Source organism: Cnephaeus nilssonii (assembly GCF_951640355.1).
Source record: "Cnephaeus nilssonii genome assembly, chromosome: X".
Taxonomy (NCBI): Eukaryota; Metazoa; Chordata; class Mammalia; order Chiroptera; family Vespertilionidae; genus Cnephaeus; species Cnephaeus nilssonii.
In genome coordinates this window covers 110,311,088-110,330,749 of record NC_137071.1, presented here as the reverse complement: position 1 = coordinate 110,330,749, position 19,662 = coordinate 110,311,088, and the positions used below count along the sequence as shown (strand labels likewise).

At 39.6% G+C, this 19,662-nt stretch overlaps 1 protein-coding gene and 1 pseudogene across 2 annotated transcripts in view; one reads left to right on the top strand and one right to left on the bottom strand.

Annotated features, from left to right (window-relative positions):
* Positions 1-6,701: 6,701 nt before the first annotated feature.
* The window catches only part of ZNF280C (zinc finger protein 280C), a 53,537-nt gene continuing 40,576 nt past the window's right edge, over positions 6,702-19,662 (bottom strand). Inside the window, exons 15-20 of the mRNA XM_079765496.1 lie at positions 16,283-16,593; positions 15,687-15,827; positions 10,676-10,738; positions 7,624-7,742; positions 7,442-7,478; positions 6,702-7,317 (exon numbers count right to left, since the gene is read on the bottom strand). Coding sequence (XP_079621622.1) covers positions 7,302-7,317; positions 7,442-7,478; positions 7,624-7,742; positions 10,676-10,738; positions 15,687-15,827; positions 16,283-16,593 — 687 coding nt within the window. The 3' untranslated portion in view covers positions 6,702-7,301. The remainder of the gene's footprint in view (positions 7,318-7,441; positions 7,479-7,623; positions 7,743-10,675; positions 10,739-15,686; positions 15,828-16,282; positions 16,594-19,662) is intronic.
* Positions 17,829-19,154, top strand: LOC307096047 (midkine-like; annotated as a pseudogene). Its single transcript has 2 exons — positions 17,829-17,838; positions 18,218-19,154. The product of its transcript is annotated as a midkine-like (transcript).

Sequence of the window (19,662 nt, the reverse complement as noted above, 5' to 3'; positions counted from 1 at the left end):
GCCAGGGGCTGGGCCACAGGGAGGCTGCAAGGACGGTTGACAGGTGTGGAGCATGGCAGGGAGGCCCTGAGAAGCACTACCCAGAGGCCTGGAGTGGTCAGGGAGCGGGGCCACCACCATCTTTGTCAGGTTAATTTGCATACTCACTCCTGATTGGTTGTGGGGCGTCACAAAGTGATGGTCAATTTACATATTTATCTTTTATTAGTATAGATACTAGAGGCCCAGTGCATGAATTCGTGCACGGGTGGGGTCTGGCTGGCCTGGCCCCAATTGGGGAGGATCAGAGCCAGGCATGTCGGGAGGAGGAGACAGCAGGAGGTTGGCTGGCTGGCCCGCCCCGATCGGGGCCAGGCAGGCTGAGGGGAGGGGCTGTGGGTGATTGGCTGGTGGGCCCTGCCCCTGATTGGTGTGGGGGGTGACCAGGGGTGGACCTGGCTGTGGGGAGGGGCTGCAGGCCAATCGGGGTGGTGGGGGCTGATCGGGGGTGGGGTTGGCTGTGGGGAGGGGCTGTGGGCAGTGGGCCGGCCAGCCCTGACCTTGAATGGGATAGAGGGGGCTGATCAGGGGCCAGCAGCCTGGGGGAGGCGCCATGGGTGGTTGGCTGTCTGGCTCTGCCCCTGATTGGAGTGGGGGGGCAATCTAGGATGGGGCCAGGTGCAGAGAGGGGCTGCAGGAGGTTGGCCAGCCAGCCCCACCCCCTTTTGGGATGGGGGGTGCAATAAGGGGCAGGCTGGCCAGGGGGAGGGGCTGCAGGCCTATGGTGGTGGGGCGAGCTGATCAGGGGCGGGGCTGGCTGGGAAAGAAAGGGGGCATTTGGCCGGCTGGCCCGCTCTTGATCAAGATGGGAGAGTCCAATCAGGGGCAGGCTGGCAGGGGGGAGGGGCCGTGAGGTTGGCCGGCCGGCCCCATCCCCTGATCAGGCCGGTTCGCTGGCCACAGTGGGCATCATAATGACCGGTTGTTAAGGTTGTTATGGCCATTAGAGTTGCTGGCTTTTTATATATATATATACTAGAGGCCCAATGTACGAAGATTCGTGCAAGAATGGGCCTTCCTTCCCCTGGCTGCTGATACCGCCTTCGCTCTGGCTGGAGCCACCTTTCCGCTTTCCCATGCTGCCCAGAGGCCCAGAGCGGCTGGGGCGGTGCGGAACACCTGCGTTGTCGCCATGGCTGCTCGGCACCTGCATATACATATTAACCTGCCATCTTTGTTGGATTAATTTGCATACTCACTCCTGATTGGCTGGTGGGCGTCGTGAAGGTACAGTGAATTTGCATCTTACTCTTTTATTAGTGTAGATAGACTAGTAGCCCTGTGCACGAATCCGTGTACCAGTAGCTCACTGCCACCCTCCCCATAGCTTGCTGCCCTGCCCCCTCCTGTAGCTCTCCACCACCACTTGTACCTCGCTGCCCCACCCTCCTGGTGATCCGTGATCCTGTTGTTACGAGGTTGGTCGTTACTTCAAGGCGTAATGACCATTTGCATATTACATCTTTATTATATAGGATACCTTTCAGTGATAAGGAAGCCAAGGCTTGACAAGTTTAGGCAATTTAATTGAGGCTACCCAGCTGGTTAGATACAAAACCAGGATTTAAACCTTGGGTTGTCTTTCCAGTGATTCAAACCCCTATCATCTCCCACTTGGATTAACACAATAGTCTCCTGATTCTGCCCTTGATCCCCTGAAGTTTATTTTCAAGATAGCAGCTACACTGATTCTGTTAAGACTATACTTAAGGATTTTTGTTTTTCATTGAGGTGTAAAACACTCATCTACTCAAAATCCACTAATGGCTTACTATCCCAGGATAAACGCCAAATCCTTACAATTGCTTTTAAGGCCCTATACTACATGGTCCATATCACCCCTCAGGCCCCATATTGTACTATTCTCTCCTCCAACCCCTTCCCCCCACGAACACACACTCTACTGTAGCATCATCAGTCTTGTTGCTATTCCTTGAGTCAGGCATGATCCTCCTTCAAAGCCCCCCTTTTTTCTCTTCCTCGTCATTATGTTAGCTATAGATTTTATTAGATTAGGTTAAGGAGGTTGCCTTCATACTCCTAGTTTGCCAATGTTTTTTTTTTGATTGACATTAGAGAGAGGGAGAGACATCAATTTGTTGTTCCACTTATTTATGAATTAATTAGTTCATTCTTGTATGTGCCTTGATTGGGAATCAAACCTGCAACCCTGGTGTATCAGGACAACTGAGCTACCTGGCCAGGGCCTGCTAAGTTTTTTTGGTACAAGGTTCACATACCATAAAATTAACCATTCTTAGTGTTGGAATGGTGCACCTGAAATCTGTATCATTTTGTTAACCTGTGTTATCCCAATACAATAAAAATGAAAAAAAAAAACACATCTTAAAATGAACAATTCAGTGGCATTTCGTACATTTACAATGTTGTGTAACCACCATCTCTATCTAGTTCCTAAACATTTTCATCACTGGGAAAAGAAACCCTGCAACCCATTAAGCAGTCACCCCCCATTCCCTCCTCCCCCTGGCCCCTTGTAACCACCAATCTGCTTTCTGTCTCTATAGATTTGCCTATTCAAAGATTACATATAAATGAAATTATATAATATGTAATCTTTTATTATTTTTCCTTTTTTATGGCTAAATAATATTTCATTGTATGGATATACTACAATTTATTTATCTCTTCATCTGTTGTGACATTTGGGTTGTTTCCATCTTTGGGCTACTGTGAATAGTGTTGCTATGAGCATGTATGTACAAATATGAGTCCCTGCTTTCAATTAAAAAAATTTTTTTAATTTCAGAGAGGAAGGGAGATGGAGAGATAGAAACATTAATGATGAGAGGGAGAGAGAGATAGAAACATTAATGATGAGAGAGAATCATTGTTTGGCTGCCTCCTGCATGCCCCCCTACTGGGGACCAAGCCCACAACCCTGGCATGTGTCCTTGACTGGAATCGAACCCAAGACCCTTTAGTCTGCAGGCTGATGCTCTATCCACTGAGCCAAACCGGCTAGCGCCCTGCTTTCAATTATTTTGGATATATACCTGGAAGCGGAATTGCTGGGTCATATGGTAATTCTATGTTTAATTTTTGAGGAACTGCCAAACTTTTTCCCACAGTGGCTGAACCATTTTACATTCCCACCAGCAATGTATGAGGATTCCAATTTCCCCTTCAAGGCTTTTGCATTTGCTATTCTTTCTCTGGAAGGCTTTTCTGATAGATACCCAAGTAGCTCACTTCCTCACCTCCTTCAGATATTTACTCAATTGTTACCTTCTCATGGAGGTCTACCCTGACCATCAAATTAAAAATGGCAGCTTCCCAACCCCCAACCTCTAACTCACTATCCTTCCCTACTTAATTTTCTCCATGGTATTAATCATCATCTAACACACTATATAATTTTCTATTGTTTGTCTTCCACAACTGAATGAAATGTATGCTCCACAAGGGCAGAGATTTCAGTCTATTTTCCAGCACCCAGAACAGTGTCAGGCACATAGTAAGTGCTCAATATTTGCTGAACAAATAAATGAGGCTCAAAGAAGTGTTTTGGCAAAGTGTGAAAATAAAAGAGCAAGAAACTAAATCTCTATAGTTTACACGTTACTTTTCTAGTAATGGTGATGGATTGAAACTGAATCAATCACATCTTTTACTCAGCTGTAACCAAAAAGCACACATGCACAAGATAGCCATTTCTGAATCAGCTGAAAGCATGACTGTTAGAACAGACTGAAGGTAAAGGGATTAGACTGTCAAACCAAAACTCATTAGCCCCAATTAAAACTCAACTAACCATCTGTAAATAAGTAAGTTTAGTACTGACCATCTAAAATGTTTTAAACAAGTAAAAAAAATTATGCTATAGGAAACAGAATTTTAAGAGTATTATACTTTAAGAAAATGAGAAATTTGCCGTAAGAAATTGAGTCTTATGGAATACAAAGCTGTACACATACCTAAAATATTGCTATAGCAAGAATGTAACTTATATTTTTAAACTATGACAGAAGCAGAGAAAATACATAAAAAGAGAAGCTATGTTAAAACCACAAAGAAGTTATTTCTGGCAAAAACTTAAAACTCGGTATAGTTAATAATTAATGCTGCTGAACTGTTCACTTGAAAATGGTTAAAATAGCAAATTTTATGTCATATATATTTAAATTTTTTATTGTTAAATGTATTACATAAGTCTCATTTTTCCCCCATTGACCTCTCCCCAGCCATTCCCAACCCCCAGCACATGCCCTCCTCCTTTTGTAAAGTAAAAAACAAAATAGGTAGAAAGATGGTGGATTAGCCTGTCCAGTGTGGCTAAGTGGTTGAGTGTCGATCTATGAACCAGGAAGTCATGGTTTAATTCCCAGTCAGGGCATATAACCAGGTTGTGGGCTCAATCCCCAGTGTGGGTAATGCAGGAGGCAGTCGATCAATGATTCTCTCTCATCATTGATGTTTCTCTCTCTCTCTCCCTCTTCCTTCCTCTCTGAAATCAGTAACAATATATTAAAAAGAAAGAAAGGTGGTGGATGAAAGGCCATTCCAGAGACAGATATGGAAATAAACAGTAGAATACCACCAAGCCCACTACTAAGAAAGAATCTACTTTTGAAGATTTTGGAAAATCATTTACGCAGCAATCAGTCTGGAAAATTAAAACTAATAGATTTAACTCTTTTGAGTATGAATTGCAAAGATTAGACTATATTACAAGTGGTAATTAAAACTGGCTTTTAATAGTTTCTGTTATAGGCTGAATATTTGTGTCCCTCTTCCCTCATTCATACATTGAAACCTAACACCCAATGTAATGGTATTTTGAGATGGGGCCTTTGGGAGGTGATTAGGTCAGGAGAGTTGAGCCCTCATGAACAGTGTCTTTATAAAATAGACCCCAGAAAACTTTTTGCTCCTTCTACCATGTGAGGACACAGCAAGATGATGACTGTCTATGAACCAGGAAAGAGGTTCTCACTAGACACTAAATCTACCAGTCATGGACTTCCCAGCCTCCAGCACTGTGAGAAAAAATTTCTATTGTTTATAAGCCACCCAGTCTATGGTATTCTGTTATAGCAGCCTAAGTGGACCAAGACAGTTTTTTTTTAAGTTATATCAGAGAGGAAGGGAGAGGGAGATGGATATAGAAACATCAATGATGAGAGAAGCATTGATGGGCTGCCTTCTGCATGCCACCCACTGGAGATCAAGCCTGCAACCCAGGCATGTGCTTTAACTGGGAATTGAACTATGATCTCCTGGTTCATAGGTCGATGCTCAACCACACCAGCTGGGCTAAGACTGTTTCAAAATATAGTTCAAGGATTCTGATGTTAAGAGGTGAAAAACCACTCATGATTGAATCAAACAACTTCAGAGTCCACCCACTTTCATGGTTATAAAGATTACAAAGGAACTCCTGTCAGCCTTTAAAGTTCAAGAATAGTAAAGTATAAACAGTGAGCTTTTAACTGTACTGGAGGAAAAATGGTAACATGCACTCAGTAGATAAAACCCTCAATCTGTAGGCTAAGTAATCAGACTTCCATGTAAGAAGCAAAGCAATGCTCCTAGTTGTATGATAAAATCTACAGCTTTTATATGATGTTATTTGTTAAAAAATAATTCCTGAGGCACTTTAACAATACAACTTTTATTAAAAAAATAAGTAATAACATCAAAACTGTTCAGAAAATCTATAATAAATGTAACCAAAATAAACAAACACCAAATTAAAAAATATATACATCTATATATATATATTTATATATGGGCAAGAAACAAGTGCGTTTTTTGGTCCCAATATTTTTGAATATATTATCTTTATCCAAAGGAATTACATTAATGGCTAAGAAGATAATATGTATTAGATGTATAGAAATGTAACTTTAAAACTTGTTTTAGGGTCTACAGAAAATGTTTTTCCAAACTTATTATGTCTTTGAACTCAAAGTAACTAAAATAATGTTAATAATAGTCCTAAGATGGACAGAGGATGTAATAACCTCTAATGGTCTGAACAATTAGCAAATTAAGAAGCTACCAATAGGTAGCTACATGATATATAGAGAGAATTCTAAGGAATTTCTGAACAAAATGAAACAAACACATATATTTTAAAGAAAAGAGATAAAAGTGGACATAACAAAAGACATCAAAAAATTTTCTGAAGAACAACATAAAACCAAGATAAAATTAAAATAAACTTTCAATTTTTAAAACTATTAGTACTGTTGAAAACTCCTAGGTTTAATACTGGATAAAATTTTAAAACGATAGTACAAGTAACTGTAACTTTGGAAGTGTAATTTTAAAAAACTTTTTTTCCAAGAGCATGAAAGTAGCCTTGGTTCCCTATACAATCAGTTTTTATATTCCTTGGACTGCATGCATGCTAGAAGACTAAAGGGCAGCAGCCAAAATGATTAAACTTCAACTTAGGTGATAAAGCATTGATTTGATGGGCTTTTCTTGGTTAGAATCAAACCATAAGCTTAAGATCAAGAACCAAAGCCCCCAATGGAAAGTTGTGCTCAAATTGGTGGGCCTTGAGGTCATCTCTGGCCAAATTAGCATCGGACAGTCATGAAGGAAGTGACTCTTCCCAAGATCTGATTTCCTAAGGCCACAACCTACAGGAGGTCTCACAGTTAAACAATTCACATTCCTTGGAAAGAGAGAACAGGCATCAGTTGTGTCCAACGAAGGGGGACACTGACCAGGAGTACCCTGGACATTTTTTGAAATTTCTGTGTTGCTTCTGCATCTGAAAAATATGAAAAATAGAACAATGACAGACAAGGAACGAGAAGACAGCTATCTGACCTAAAAATGTAAGATTTATATGAAATTAACTAATAAGTCAGACAAAACAGACAAAAAAGATGAATAGCCATATCATTTGGAATGCAATATTCTGAAGGCAAGTACAGCAGAGAAAAACACAAATTATTTTAAAGCAAAGCAAAGAAAGACCATAGCAAACAAAAAGTTATTTTTGGAGAGAGCCAACTGGAGAAAAAAAGAGCATGTTAAGATATGTTAACCTGACACAAAGATAAGGTGGAATAAGAATCTAGTGCCATCTGAAAGCTGAAAAGAGCTAAATAATGAGAGCTAGTGTCATGAACTTGGGTATTTAACCATTTTCGTGTGAGAAAACACTTCAGAACTTTGAACTTAGGAAACTGGCTCTGTGTAAGAAAACACTTCAGAACTTTGAACTTAGGAAATTCCAACTTGTCTTGCACCAGGTTGCACGAGCTCCATAGAGCAGGAATCTATTTCAACAAGCAGCTTTAAAAACAAAAACAAAAACAAAATACTTTAATATTTTTCATTTCTATTAATTATACATTAAAAATATGCAACAGTGCTAAAATCCATCAAAGAAAAATGCACTGAATGAAAAGAAACTTACTCAGAAGTGGATTCAGAAGTTGAGGTACTTTTGGGAACTGAAATTAGAAGAAGAGTTTTACATTTAAAATAGCATATATGATGAGTGAGACTATCAATTTAATAAAATTAAAACCCCATATTGTGACTGATAAAAATACAGTAATATCAGAAATTCAAAGTAATGCAATTATATATACATACCATTCTCTATTACAACTTGGCAAGTATGAGTTTTACGTTGACTTAAGTGTTTAGCCATACGATCTAAGCCAGAAGAATCAGTCAGAAAATCACATTTAAGGCACACTAGAGTAATGCCCCTATGGAAATAAAGAAGACAGAAAGAAAAGGTTTTTATCTTTTATGAAAATCCATATATAGGTTCAATAATTATTTTTCCATGTAGTAACACTTGACTTTTTATGCATCATAACCATAAATTTTCAATTTTATTATATAAGCCTGATATACCTGAAATGGTACTTTAGAAAATGGTATAACCATGTCTAAGTTATGCTAACACTTAGTACTTTATAAACTGTTCCCTCTCATACCAGTTGCTAAAAGATAGGAGTCAAGAGACCTAAAGCCCAGTTGTGGCTCCACTAAAAACTTGCATAATATGTGCAAGGCACAATCTTTCTATACCTTTGCCTATATGCAAAGCAAGTATGTAATATTGATTCATTCAATATATATTTGCTGAGGGCCTTCTTTATACACTCTGTGGAGCCTACAATCTAATATCTTAAGTGACAATAAAATCAGAAAAAAATGAAATCATTAACAATAATGTAATTATTGTTATTATCAGCTTGTTAACAAAGCATAAATATACTTTTATAGTTCATTTTAAATTTGAGTATTTCATCTGTATAGAAATAAAAACCAGTAGCATTCCTTAGACTGACTTCTTCCCTGCAGTTCTAGTCTTAACAGTTTGTTGTGTATTTACATCTGGCTGTCACACAAAAAATGATCTTCCTAAAACTGAAGTCATGTGCTTTCCTCCTCACCCCTAAAAATCACTCCTCCTGAATGACCTCTCTTATGAGGTCATGTCCCCAAGACAAAGGTTTAAAATCGGTTATCTTTAACTCTCTTTTTCCTTAAAACTGTCAATATTTCAAACATTTTTTAAATATTAACAACTTATTGAGCACTCCCTGGGGCCAGGCTGAAGGTTTTAGACATCTCATCTCATCTAAATAGTACAGAAATCCAAAGAAGTAGGTGCTATTAATAACTGATTTTTTATAGAGGACAAAGTCAGATTTGGAAACTTAGCAAGGCCAGGACCAGGTTTGAAACTCAGCCCTTTGATTCCAGAGCCCATGTTCTTAAACATGATATAATATCACATTGTTGCCTTAACCCATGTTCTTATTAAATCAGTCTTAAGTACCACAATAATCTTGAACAGTCTATGTGCTTTATCCAGCTACAACTCATCTTTTATACCCCTCCAAACTGATCTTTCTTCAGTACTCTTGATTCTGCATAAAACACCCATGGTTTCCCCAATGCCTTCAAATTAAGTCCAATTTCCCTAACCTTTTTCAAGAGCATAATCTTGATCTAAAAACTATTCCCCCAGACTTTGATCTCAATACTACAGGGTGTCCCAAAAACATGTATACACACTTTAACAGCTGAGCTCAATTTTGAAAATGAAATGTATTTCAATAAACACTGCCTTTCCTTTATAATTGTGTGTATACATTTTTGGGACACTATCTATATAATAAAAGCCTAAGCAACCATTATGGTTGAATGACCAGTTGCTATGATGCGCACTGACCACCAGGGGCAGATGCTCAACACAGGAGCTGCCTCCTGGTGGTCAGTGTGCGCCCACCGGGGGAGCAGCCGCTCAGCCAGAAGCCAAGCTCACAGCTGGCAAGTGCAGTGGCAGTGATGGGAGCCTCTCCTGCCTCCTAGGCAGTGCTAAGGAGCAGCGAGCTGAGCAGTAAGGAGACTGCCACTAAGGAGCAGTGAGCCAAGCAGTAAGGAGCGAGCAGATGGGCGGTAAGGAGCGAGGGATCCCAGATTGTGAGAGGGATCGGGCTTAAGCCGGCAGTCGGACAACCCCAAGGGGGCCTGGACTGCAAAAGGGCGCAGGCTGGGCTGAGGGACCCCCCCCCCTGCCCCAACCAGTGCACGGATTTCATGTACCAGGCCTCTAGTATTTATATGAACTTCATGCTCTACCCAAACTGTACTGACTTCTGCTTTTTTCTTTTCTGCTTTTTTTTAAAATTACTTTATTGATTAAGGTATCACATATTTGTCCTCAACCCCCCCCCCCATTTCCATCCCAAACCCCTCCACACGCATGCCCCACCCCCCCTGTGGTCCATGATCACTGGTTAGGCTCATATGCAAGCACACAAGTCCTTTGGTTCCGCTTTTTTATTCATGCTATTCCTTCCAACTAGAATGCCCTTGTGACTCTTTGTATAAATAGAAACCACTCTTCTCTTTGAAATCATTAATTCTCATGGCACTCATTACAAACCTCCTTGTATTACTGTAGTTATTTAGTGGATTCTGAGCTAAGTGTGTGTGGTAGGTATAACCAAAGTTAATTATCAGTACCTTTAGAAATGTTCATCGACAATTTCTTTGTATAGTAAATAAGTTGCACAATTTTCTTTATTTCAAAAAGGAAAAAACATACGAATTATGAAGCTATATATTGGTTAAAACCAAAAAGTGTTAATTACTAGGTATCTTAAATATTGGAGAGCCTTATTTTTATTTTTGAATGCAAATTCATGAAAGTTTCCTCTTCTTTTTGTTGTTAATCCTCACCCGAGGCTATTTTTTCCCCATTGATTTTTAGAGAGAATGGGAGGGAGGGGGAGAGACAGAGAGAGAGAGAGAGAGAGAGAGAAACATCATCGACTGATTGCCTCCCGCACATGCCCTGACCTGGGCCAGGGATTGAGCCTGCAACCCAGGTACCTGCCCTTGACTGGATTCAAACCCACGACCCTTCAGTCTGCGGGTTGATGCTCTAACCACTGAGTGAACTGGCTAGGGCTGAAAGTTTCTTCTTAATGACTAACACCACTGAAACAAAGTTTAGTTAGAGAAAATATCCCCTCTTTGATCTAAGAATATAATGAATAAAACTCTATTATGTTTAGTAGCAATCATTTCATTTTCCAAACTAGGCATGCCAGCATCAGGTTAGAAAAAGTTACTATAATTTTTTAATAAAGAAAACAGAAAAAGATCAGCTAATTACCTGAGAGTTCCACAATGTTTATGAAAAAGAGGAGACTGTTTACTTGGATGGCTGCTATGATAACTGGGGAAATAAGACACAAACAAGATTTTATTATACAATAAATCATATTAATTTTATGACTATATTTCAAGTCTATGATCAGTTTATTAGTTTTGAGTAAAAGATCCTGGTCTAAATTATAAAATTCTATTAGTCATCTCTGTTTACTTCAAAATTTGTATTTTATATTTCACTTTACTGTGTATTTTCTAACAACATATTTCCCTGAAAATATTCTTAAATGATCAGTACCGCAACATTATATCTGAAAAATATCTCAGTTGTCCTGGCCAGCGTGGCTCAGTTGGTTGGAGTGGCGTCCTGAATACCAAAAGGTTGTGGGTTTGATTCCAGTCAGGGCACATACCCAGTTGCAGGGCTCCAGTCAGGATATGTACAGGAGGCATCAATGTTTCTCTCTCTCCCTCTCCCTTCCTCTCTCTCTCTCAAATAAATAAAAAACATATCCTCAGATGAAGATTTAAAAAAAATCTCAGAGTTAAAAATGCAAAGACCATCAAATTAAAATTTCCAACTATTTTTAAAAATATGCTTTTATTTATTTCAGAGAGAGGATGGGAAAAGGAGATTGAGATAGAAACATCAATGATGAGAGAGAATCACCGATCGGTTGGTTCCTGCATGCCCCCTACTGGGGATTGAGCCTGAAACGTGGGCATGTGCCCTGACAGGAAATCAAACTGTTAACTTCCTGGTTCATGTATTGATGCTCAACCAATGAGCCACACTGGCTGGGCTAAAAATTTCCAACTATTTTTAAAAATATATATTTTATTGATTTTTACAGGGAGGAAGGGAGAGGGATAGAGAGCTAGAAACGTCGATGAGAGAGAAACACCGACCAGCTGCCTCCTGCACACACCCCCTACTGGGGATGTGCCCGTAACCAAGGTATATGCCCTTGACCGGAATCGAACCTGGGACCTTCCAGTCCGCAGGCCGATGCTCTATCCACTGAGCCAAACCGGTTTCGGCGAAATTTCCAACTATTAAGAGTTGAAAACAATCTAAAAAGTATTTGTTAATAGTGTATTTTACTACAATATAAATTGTTACAAATAATAATTATCACTTTCTAATCTTAATATACTTAATGAATGGGGACAATCTGAATGATCCTCAAAGTAAATGTTTCCTGGGCTAAATGACATTATTTATTATTAAAAAAGTGAAACATTTAAAGAATCTTTTGCAATTACTAGGAGAGCCTTTAAGGAAAGCAGATTAAAGGAAACAGAGCTCAGGAGTTAAAACAATAATTCCTCTACACACAGAACAGAAAACCGCTAACCAAATTTTGCAGCAATGGTAACAATTTTTATACCCCCTTTCAAACTGTTAAGGAAAGCTTTCCTGTATTAGTAAGCCAGACAGGATTAGCCAGAATTGGCCTAGCATAGTATTAAAGTGCGGTCCATGGACCAACAGTGTCGGCATCACCTAGGAGCTTATTAGAAATGCAGTCTCAGGATCTACTCCAGACCTACTGAATTAATCTCTGGCAGTAGGGCTCAGAAATGAGTTTCAATAAGTTTTTCGGGTGATTATTGTGCAAGATAAATTTTGAGAAGCACTAGCCCTAGTTTACACTGACAGACCCAAGCCAGCCAACATACCAGGCCACTGGTTACCCTTAGACACAAGGTAACTATCACCAGCATATCATGTATGCACAAGTAACGAAAGATTATGGCTAGATATAATCTCAAGAAAATATCCCCAGAGTAGGTACCATGGTGAATACAAAGACCTGTTCTCTCAAGTAGATAAGACAGACACATTTAATTATGAGGTAGAATGCCTGAATGGTACAGAACACAAAGAAAGGAATGATTCCTGTGAGTGGCTGTGGCAATCATATACTTCATGGAAAAAAGATAAACTGAGAGGGAAGGAGAGGGACATTCTAAGGAGTAACAAAAATAAGAAAAAGCCAGTTTAGATACTAATATGAGACAAACTACACATTGGGGAAGTTGGACCTGACTTCTGTTAGAGTTAGTATGGGCTGGGAATAAAGGTACTCAACCTCTGAGAAAATAAAGCTTCTGTATGTACAGAGTTCAAATGTATGACAAAATCTACACTGGGTTGGAGTGAGGGTGTACCATTCAGGGGTAGTGGCAACATGGGAAGCAAGGTACCATAGAAGTAGGGGGAATGCAAAGAGACCTACAAGGCCCTTAGAAGAGTAAAGTAGAAATTAGTTCTCTATGGGGTTAATAATGAGTAAGCACTCAGTATGTGATGACAATGAAGTGCAGGGTTGGGGCTCACTGGAAATTAGGAAAAAGTTACGAAGGAAGCCTGGAGCCAAATGGGAATATTTTGGGACAGAATGAGGCTGGAGATCTTAGAAGATGGTTGAGGAGCCTATGGAAAATGGGAAAGCAGAGAACAGAATGACCCATAGTTTTAAGAAACACCAAAAATATTTTTCAATTTAATCTTCTATAAATTAGGGGCAGAATTAAAGCCCTGTTGGGGCAGCCATGTGATTGGTACAGAATAAGAGACCAGGATTTCCCCAGCAGTATAATTAGAGAAAGTTTGGCAGGGGCCTGGTTTAAAGCAACTGAGGTATGGATGCAGAACCACTGTAGTAATTGGGAGGCAGAGTGGTAAACTGCAGAAGGTGGACTGTTAGCAAGACATGATGAGTAGTGGCAGATCAAGAGAAGTTTATAGACTTCAGAAACTTAAAGTATACTATTTCTTGCTGATGCTCCACGTTTATGCAAATTATGCCTTAAGACAGACTGAGCTTAAAGGGCATTGGGTGATAATAGTTTGGGTCCTAGATAGCCAATAATGTTTTCGACTTATTTGTGTACTTTATAGATGCCAATGAGTCAAAGGTGAAAATATTTCTCAAATAAAGATGAAGAGTTGGATCTTAGGAAAACTCAGCATTGAAATTGGAGGATTTACAGTTGAAAGGTAAAAGATAAAAATCTGAGAGTGGTTTAGGGACCAGAAAGGAAAGAGGCCAAAAGAGTTGAAGAAAGAAAAAATAATGAAACAGAGGAGTAGCCAAAAAGGAAGTTTAAAAAAATGTTGGTAACAGTTTAAGAGAAGTTGAGAAGAGTTTGAAAAGTGAGTTATCAAAAATATCAAATACTCTAAAGAAGTCACAGAGGAATAAGAATGAAAAATAGTGAGTAGATTTAGTAATTAGGGCATACCTGTTAAAAAGAAGCAGCTTTAACTGACAGGCGGGGGTGATACTCAGATTACAAAGGATAAAGAAATGATAGTAAAGGAAACTCTTTACAAATGTTGTCAATAAAAGGAAGAAAATATGCAAAGTAAAGGTAAATTCCCTTCATCTTAAAAAAAATCCTGAAAATATTTGCAGGCAGAAGGAATGGTAGGGAGAAAAAGAAGAAACGAAGGCGCAAAATAACTGAATAAGGCTACAGAGGAAATGGAGGAGCTAAGAGGCAGGGTAAACTGTGAAAAAATGGGGCATGTTTTTTTCTAAGATTAATGTCTGGATGAAGGGAAAAACTTGAGGTAGAAAAGTTAATCTTGGGGAAAAAGGAAAAGGGTGATCTCTGAGCAATTAGAAAAGGATAACATCTGAGAGGCTAGAATAAATTTTGAGAGTATTTAAAAGGATTTAAACTGACCTTGTAGATAAAAAGAGTTATTTTTTAAAAGAGGACGAAATTAAAGTGGAAAATGAATTAAGAGCTGACCGAATCAAGCACAGCTTCATAGTCTATAACTGAGCATAGAGACAGATCAAAAAGGATAAAAGATTCAAGGATAGCAAGGTTAAGCATGACTAAAGATGTAAAGGATTATAGGGCAAAAACAAAGCAACATTCAAACAAATGACTTTGAGGATGAGATTGACTATAAAGTTGGATTGGTGCTGCTGGACTAAAAAGAGGGGTCAAAACTCAAAGTCATGGAGTAATGAGAATTAAAAGTGAATATTGTATACAATGAGGTAAGATGGGACAGTGGTAAGAAGGGGTCAACATGTAAAGTGGATGTGAAGTGCTGGCTTTAAAGAAGTCAAGGTACCATGAGGTCAGGCTCATCACCAAGGAGAGAGGGAGGGGGACCTGGCAAGCCATAAAAAATGTGGGCAAATCCTATAAATTGGAAGTTAACTATTACCAGAAAGTAACACAGAGGTCTTGTTATGATTTCAGAGAAAACCACTTTTAGTGGTTATACCTTATTTCTGACTAAAAAAAAATTAAGTGCGACTACCTTAATTTGAATCAACAGCATAATTATATTAAAATTTTTTTGTCTACTAAAAATAATCCATCCTGAAGGAAGCACATACCAATAAGATCCAAATGAAAGTAATGTGGGCTCTGAAGTATTTTTTCTAGCACAAAGTATATGGTAGGTACTAAAATAATATAAATTGAATTGATATATGAAAAGAAATTTCAACAGTAGTATCATCCCTGGAATATCCCTATAGTATCTCATTTCACATTTCATTGAAATGAATGCAAAGATGGATGGCTTGAAAGAGGGGTGGATGGAGAGACAAAGGGGTGGAGGGACAGAGAGAGAGTGCGCATATGTGAAAGCCAATAATGGTCTTAGCATCTTTGACAAATCTGATGTCTCTCAAAGTGACTGCTTATGTGGTTACATGTATTTATTTAATAAATATTTTTGAAACATTTAAAAAGCTTTGTTTGGAAATAACCACTTTTTGAAAGACCCAGAAAAACAAATTTCTCTAACAAACTTATTTTAATTTCATTAGTCTAACTTCTTGAAATTTTTGTGCTACTAAGTTCATGAATTATTATGCTAGAAAGTAGTACTGGGTAATAGCCTAGGAGTTCCCTATTGCTAGATCCTTTTAGCTCCTTGATGTGACAAACTGGCTTCTAATAGCACAGATTTGTTTGAAAAAACAAACATCTTAAATGGCAGTTTTGATTGAGAGTGTACATATTTAACTCACCTCACCATATGATTTATAAAGGCTTTGTTACAGTTAGTGTTGTATTTGCAAAAATTACAGTGGATATGTATTGAAAAGTGGCTCGCAAAATCTTTAATTTTGGAATGACACTCAATGCACTTGTGAACTCCTCGATAACACCTTATGGAAACAGAAAAAAAGTGATAAAATTTATATTGTGAAACAAAAATAATAAGGTAAGACCTTATTAACATTTTATTAATTGAAGCTAAGATATTTAAGTTAATATCTTTAAATAGAGACTTATAATTTGAAATTTTCTTTGAAACAACAAGCTAGAATAAGTATAAAAAATCTAACAGTAGTTAAACTTTCCCTGGAATAAAAAAGATCATATTAACCAATTTAACTATCATAAGATATAAACACAAAATATAAGTGTAAAAGATGACAATTATACAATGAACACAGTAATTCAAGTTCTGTCCAACAGTTATAAAAAGTACCTTTTTACTGCTTGGCCTTTAAGATAAGTAATCATCATGTAAATGTGCAAGGGAGTTTTGTGATCTGGTAAATTACAATAAAATAAACCTTTAATTTGAATATTAAATTGATATTGCAAATCAGATTACCTTAAGTTCTTCAAAGCTATGATGATTTTGTTCTTTCTGTTTCGTTGTTTCTTTTGCTTGCAAGAGGTTTTTCCTTTGCATTTAGATGCACCTTTACCTTGCTTACTTGAATTGGCTACTTTACTTGTACTGGAAATAGTTGAACGAACCTTACGTATCTTAGATTTACTTGCATTTGATTTTGTGGAACTTTTAGCAGTTGTATTTTTAGACTTTGGAGGTGAGACCTGAAGAGAAGAAGTGCTTGGAGTATCACTGGAAGATGCAGTTGATGGCTTTGAATGAGATCCAAATGAAGCTCGAATAGTAACCTATAAATATGAAGGCAATATACATTTTTTATAAAATTAATCATCGAAGTAATATTTAAAAGGTCACTGCAAGCACTCACAGCATGGTCAATTGTTTTTTTACGAGGGTGCCAAAATAATTCAGTGAGGGAAACAATAGTTTTATCAACAAATGGTGCTAGGACAAATAGATATTCTACATGCCAATCAAGTTGGATCCCTTCTAGATATAAAAGTTAACTCAAAATATACCAAAAGTCCAAATTGTAAGAGCTAAAATTAGGAAGCTCTTTGAAGAAAACAATAAATCTTTGTAAACTTGGGTTAGGCAATAATTTCTTAAATATGACACCAAAAACACAAGCAACCAAAGAAAAACATAAATTGGACTTCATAAAAATTTTAAACTTTTGTGCTTCAAATGACACCATTAAGGAAGTGAAAAGATAAGCCATAGAATGAGAGAAAATATTTTCAAAACATATATCTAATAAGGGACTTATATACAGAATATATAAAGAACTCTTACAACTCAGTATAAAGACAAATAACCTGGGGGTGGTGAACACACAATGCAGTGTACAGATGATGTGTTGTGGAATTGTGCACCTGAAACCTATATAATTTTGTTAACCAGTGTCAATCCAATAAAATCAATAAAAAGGAAAGAAAGACAAATAACCCAATTTAAAAATGGGAAAGTATCATACCTAATAAAATGGTAATAAGCAAATTACCATCACTTCGCTACGCCCACGATTGGGCCAGCGGGAGACACAGGGGGCGGGACTCGGGGTGGCTGGGGTGGTGATTGGGCCGGCAGGACTCTGAGCCCGCGTTGCCAGCGGCCACGCGAGCTCAGCGTCTGCGCCATGGCTGTGCTGCAGCACAGACGGGCCTCTGGGGCAGCGAGCCGGTGTTTTGGAGGTTTGGAGGTGGCGCGGGTGGGTGGGCGGCGCGGCTCCCAGGGGAAGAGTCTGGCGGCAGTTGGGCTGCAGGAGCGCGCGCGGCAGTGTCCCCGTGTCCCGGTGTCCGCAGAGGAGGCGGCTGCGGCCCCAGCATTCCTGGGTGGGAGGCAAAGGCAAGACCCCGGCCTGGGCTCCAGCCGCAGGAGGACCATGCCCCCGCCCCGCCTCGCCCTAGGGGCCCAGGGACTTCGGAGCTGCCGGCCACACTGGGTCCCAACCAGTGGACAGACAGCCTACACGTGCATGATTGAATCATGCACTGGGCCTCTAGTATTGTAATAACTATGTATGGTGCCAGGTAGGTACTAGAAACATCAGGAGGAACATTTTGTAAAGTATAGAGTTGTCTAACCATTATGCTGTATACCTGAAACTAAAACAAATAGTGCTGAATATAAACTATAATTGAAAAAAATTTAGAAAAATGGGCAAGTGATATGAATAGGCATTTCTTCAACGATACAATGGCCAATAAGCACATGAAAATATGCTCAACATCACTAGTCATCAAGGAAATGTACATCAAAAGTCCAATGAGATATCACTTAAGACCAACTAGAATTGCTATAATAAAAAAGGCAGATAAGAGAAAAAAGGGGCCGCAGTGGCTGGGGCGGGACGGGCCAGCACTGGAGGAAGCGAAGCATCAAGGGCAGCAAGCGAGATACAGCACTGAGGCTTCCTCCTCCTCGCCTTCCTCACCCTGCTGGCACTCACCTCTGTGGTGGCCAAAAATAAAGACAAAGTGAAGAAGGGTGGCTCGGGGAGCGAATGCAAAGAGTGGACCTGGGGGCTCTGCACCCCTAGCAGCAAGGACTGTAGGGCGGGTTTCTGCGATGGTACCTGGGGGGCCCAGTCTCAGTGCATCCGGTGCCAGGTGCCATGCATATGGAAGAAGGAGTTTGAAGCCGAATGCAAGTACAAGTTTGAGAGCTGGGGGTCTTGTGATGGGAACTCGGCACCAAAGACTGCCAAGGCACCCTGAAGAAGGCGTGGTACAATGCCCAGTGCCAGGAGACTATCCGCATAACCAAGCACTGTACCCCCAGGACCAAAGCCAAGGCCAAAGCCAAGAAAGGGAAGGGAAAGGACTAGAGGCCAGGCCTGAATGCCAAAGAGCCCCTGGACCTCATCCTCCCTCCCACGGCCCCAGGTATAACCCACCAGTACCTTTTGTTACTCTTCAGCTTTATCAATCATGCCCTGCCCTTTCTCTTTCCTCTCCCCAAACCCCCAAGTGCCCAAAGTGGGGAGGGAAAAGGGATTCTGGCAGCTTGAGCCTCCCCCAAAGGAACTGATTCCCATGCCTCTGTTGTTCTTACCCACAATGATGCCATTGCTAAAAAAACAAATAAAACTCATTTTCTCCCCCCGCCCAAAAAAAAGGCAGATAATAAAAAGTGTTGCCAAGTATATGGAGAAATTGCACTCATATATTGCTGGTGAGAGTGTACAATGGTGCAGTAGCTTTGGAAAAACAGTTTGGCAATTCCTCAAAATGTTAAACATAAGAGTTGTCATATAACCCAGCAATTCAATTCCTAGCAATTCCACCCAAGAGAAATAAAAAATTGTGTTCACATAAAAACTTGTACATGAATTCTCATAGATGCATAATTCATATAGACAAAACCTGGAAACAACTAAAATGCCCATCAGTTGATGAATGGATAAATAAAATATGGTATATCCCTACACCTGAATAATATTCACCCATAAATAAAGAATGAAGTACTGATACATAAGTACTGGTACCTAAGTACTGACTGATACAGCCATAAGAAAGAGTGAAATGTTGATATAAGCTACAATATGGATGAATCTCAGAAACATTATGCGAAGTGAAATAAGTCAGTTATAAAAATCACTTATGGTATTATTCCATTTATATGAAACTAGAAGCCCGGTGCATGAAATTCATGCACGGCGGGGGGTTGTCCCTCAGCCCAGCCTGTACCCTCTCCAATCTGGGACTCCACCAGGATCGGGCCTAAACGGGCAGTCGGACATCCCTCTCACAATCCAGGACTGCTGGCTCCCAACTGCTTGCCTGCCTGCCTTCCTGATTGCCCCTAACCGCTTCTGCCTGCCAGCCTGATCACCCCCTAACCACTCCGCTGCC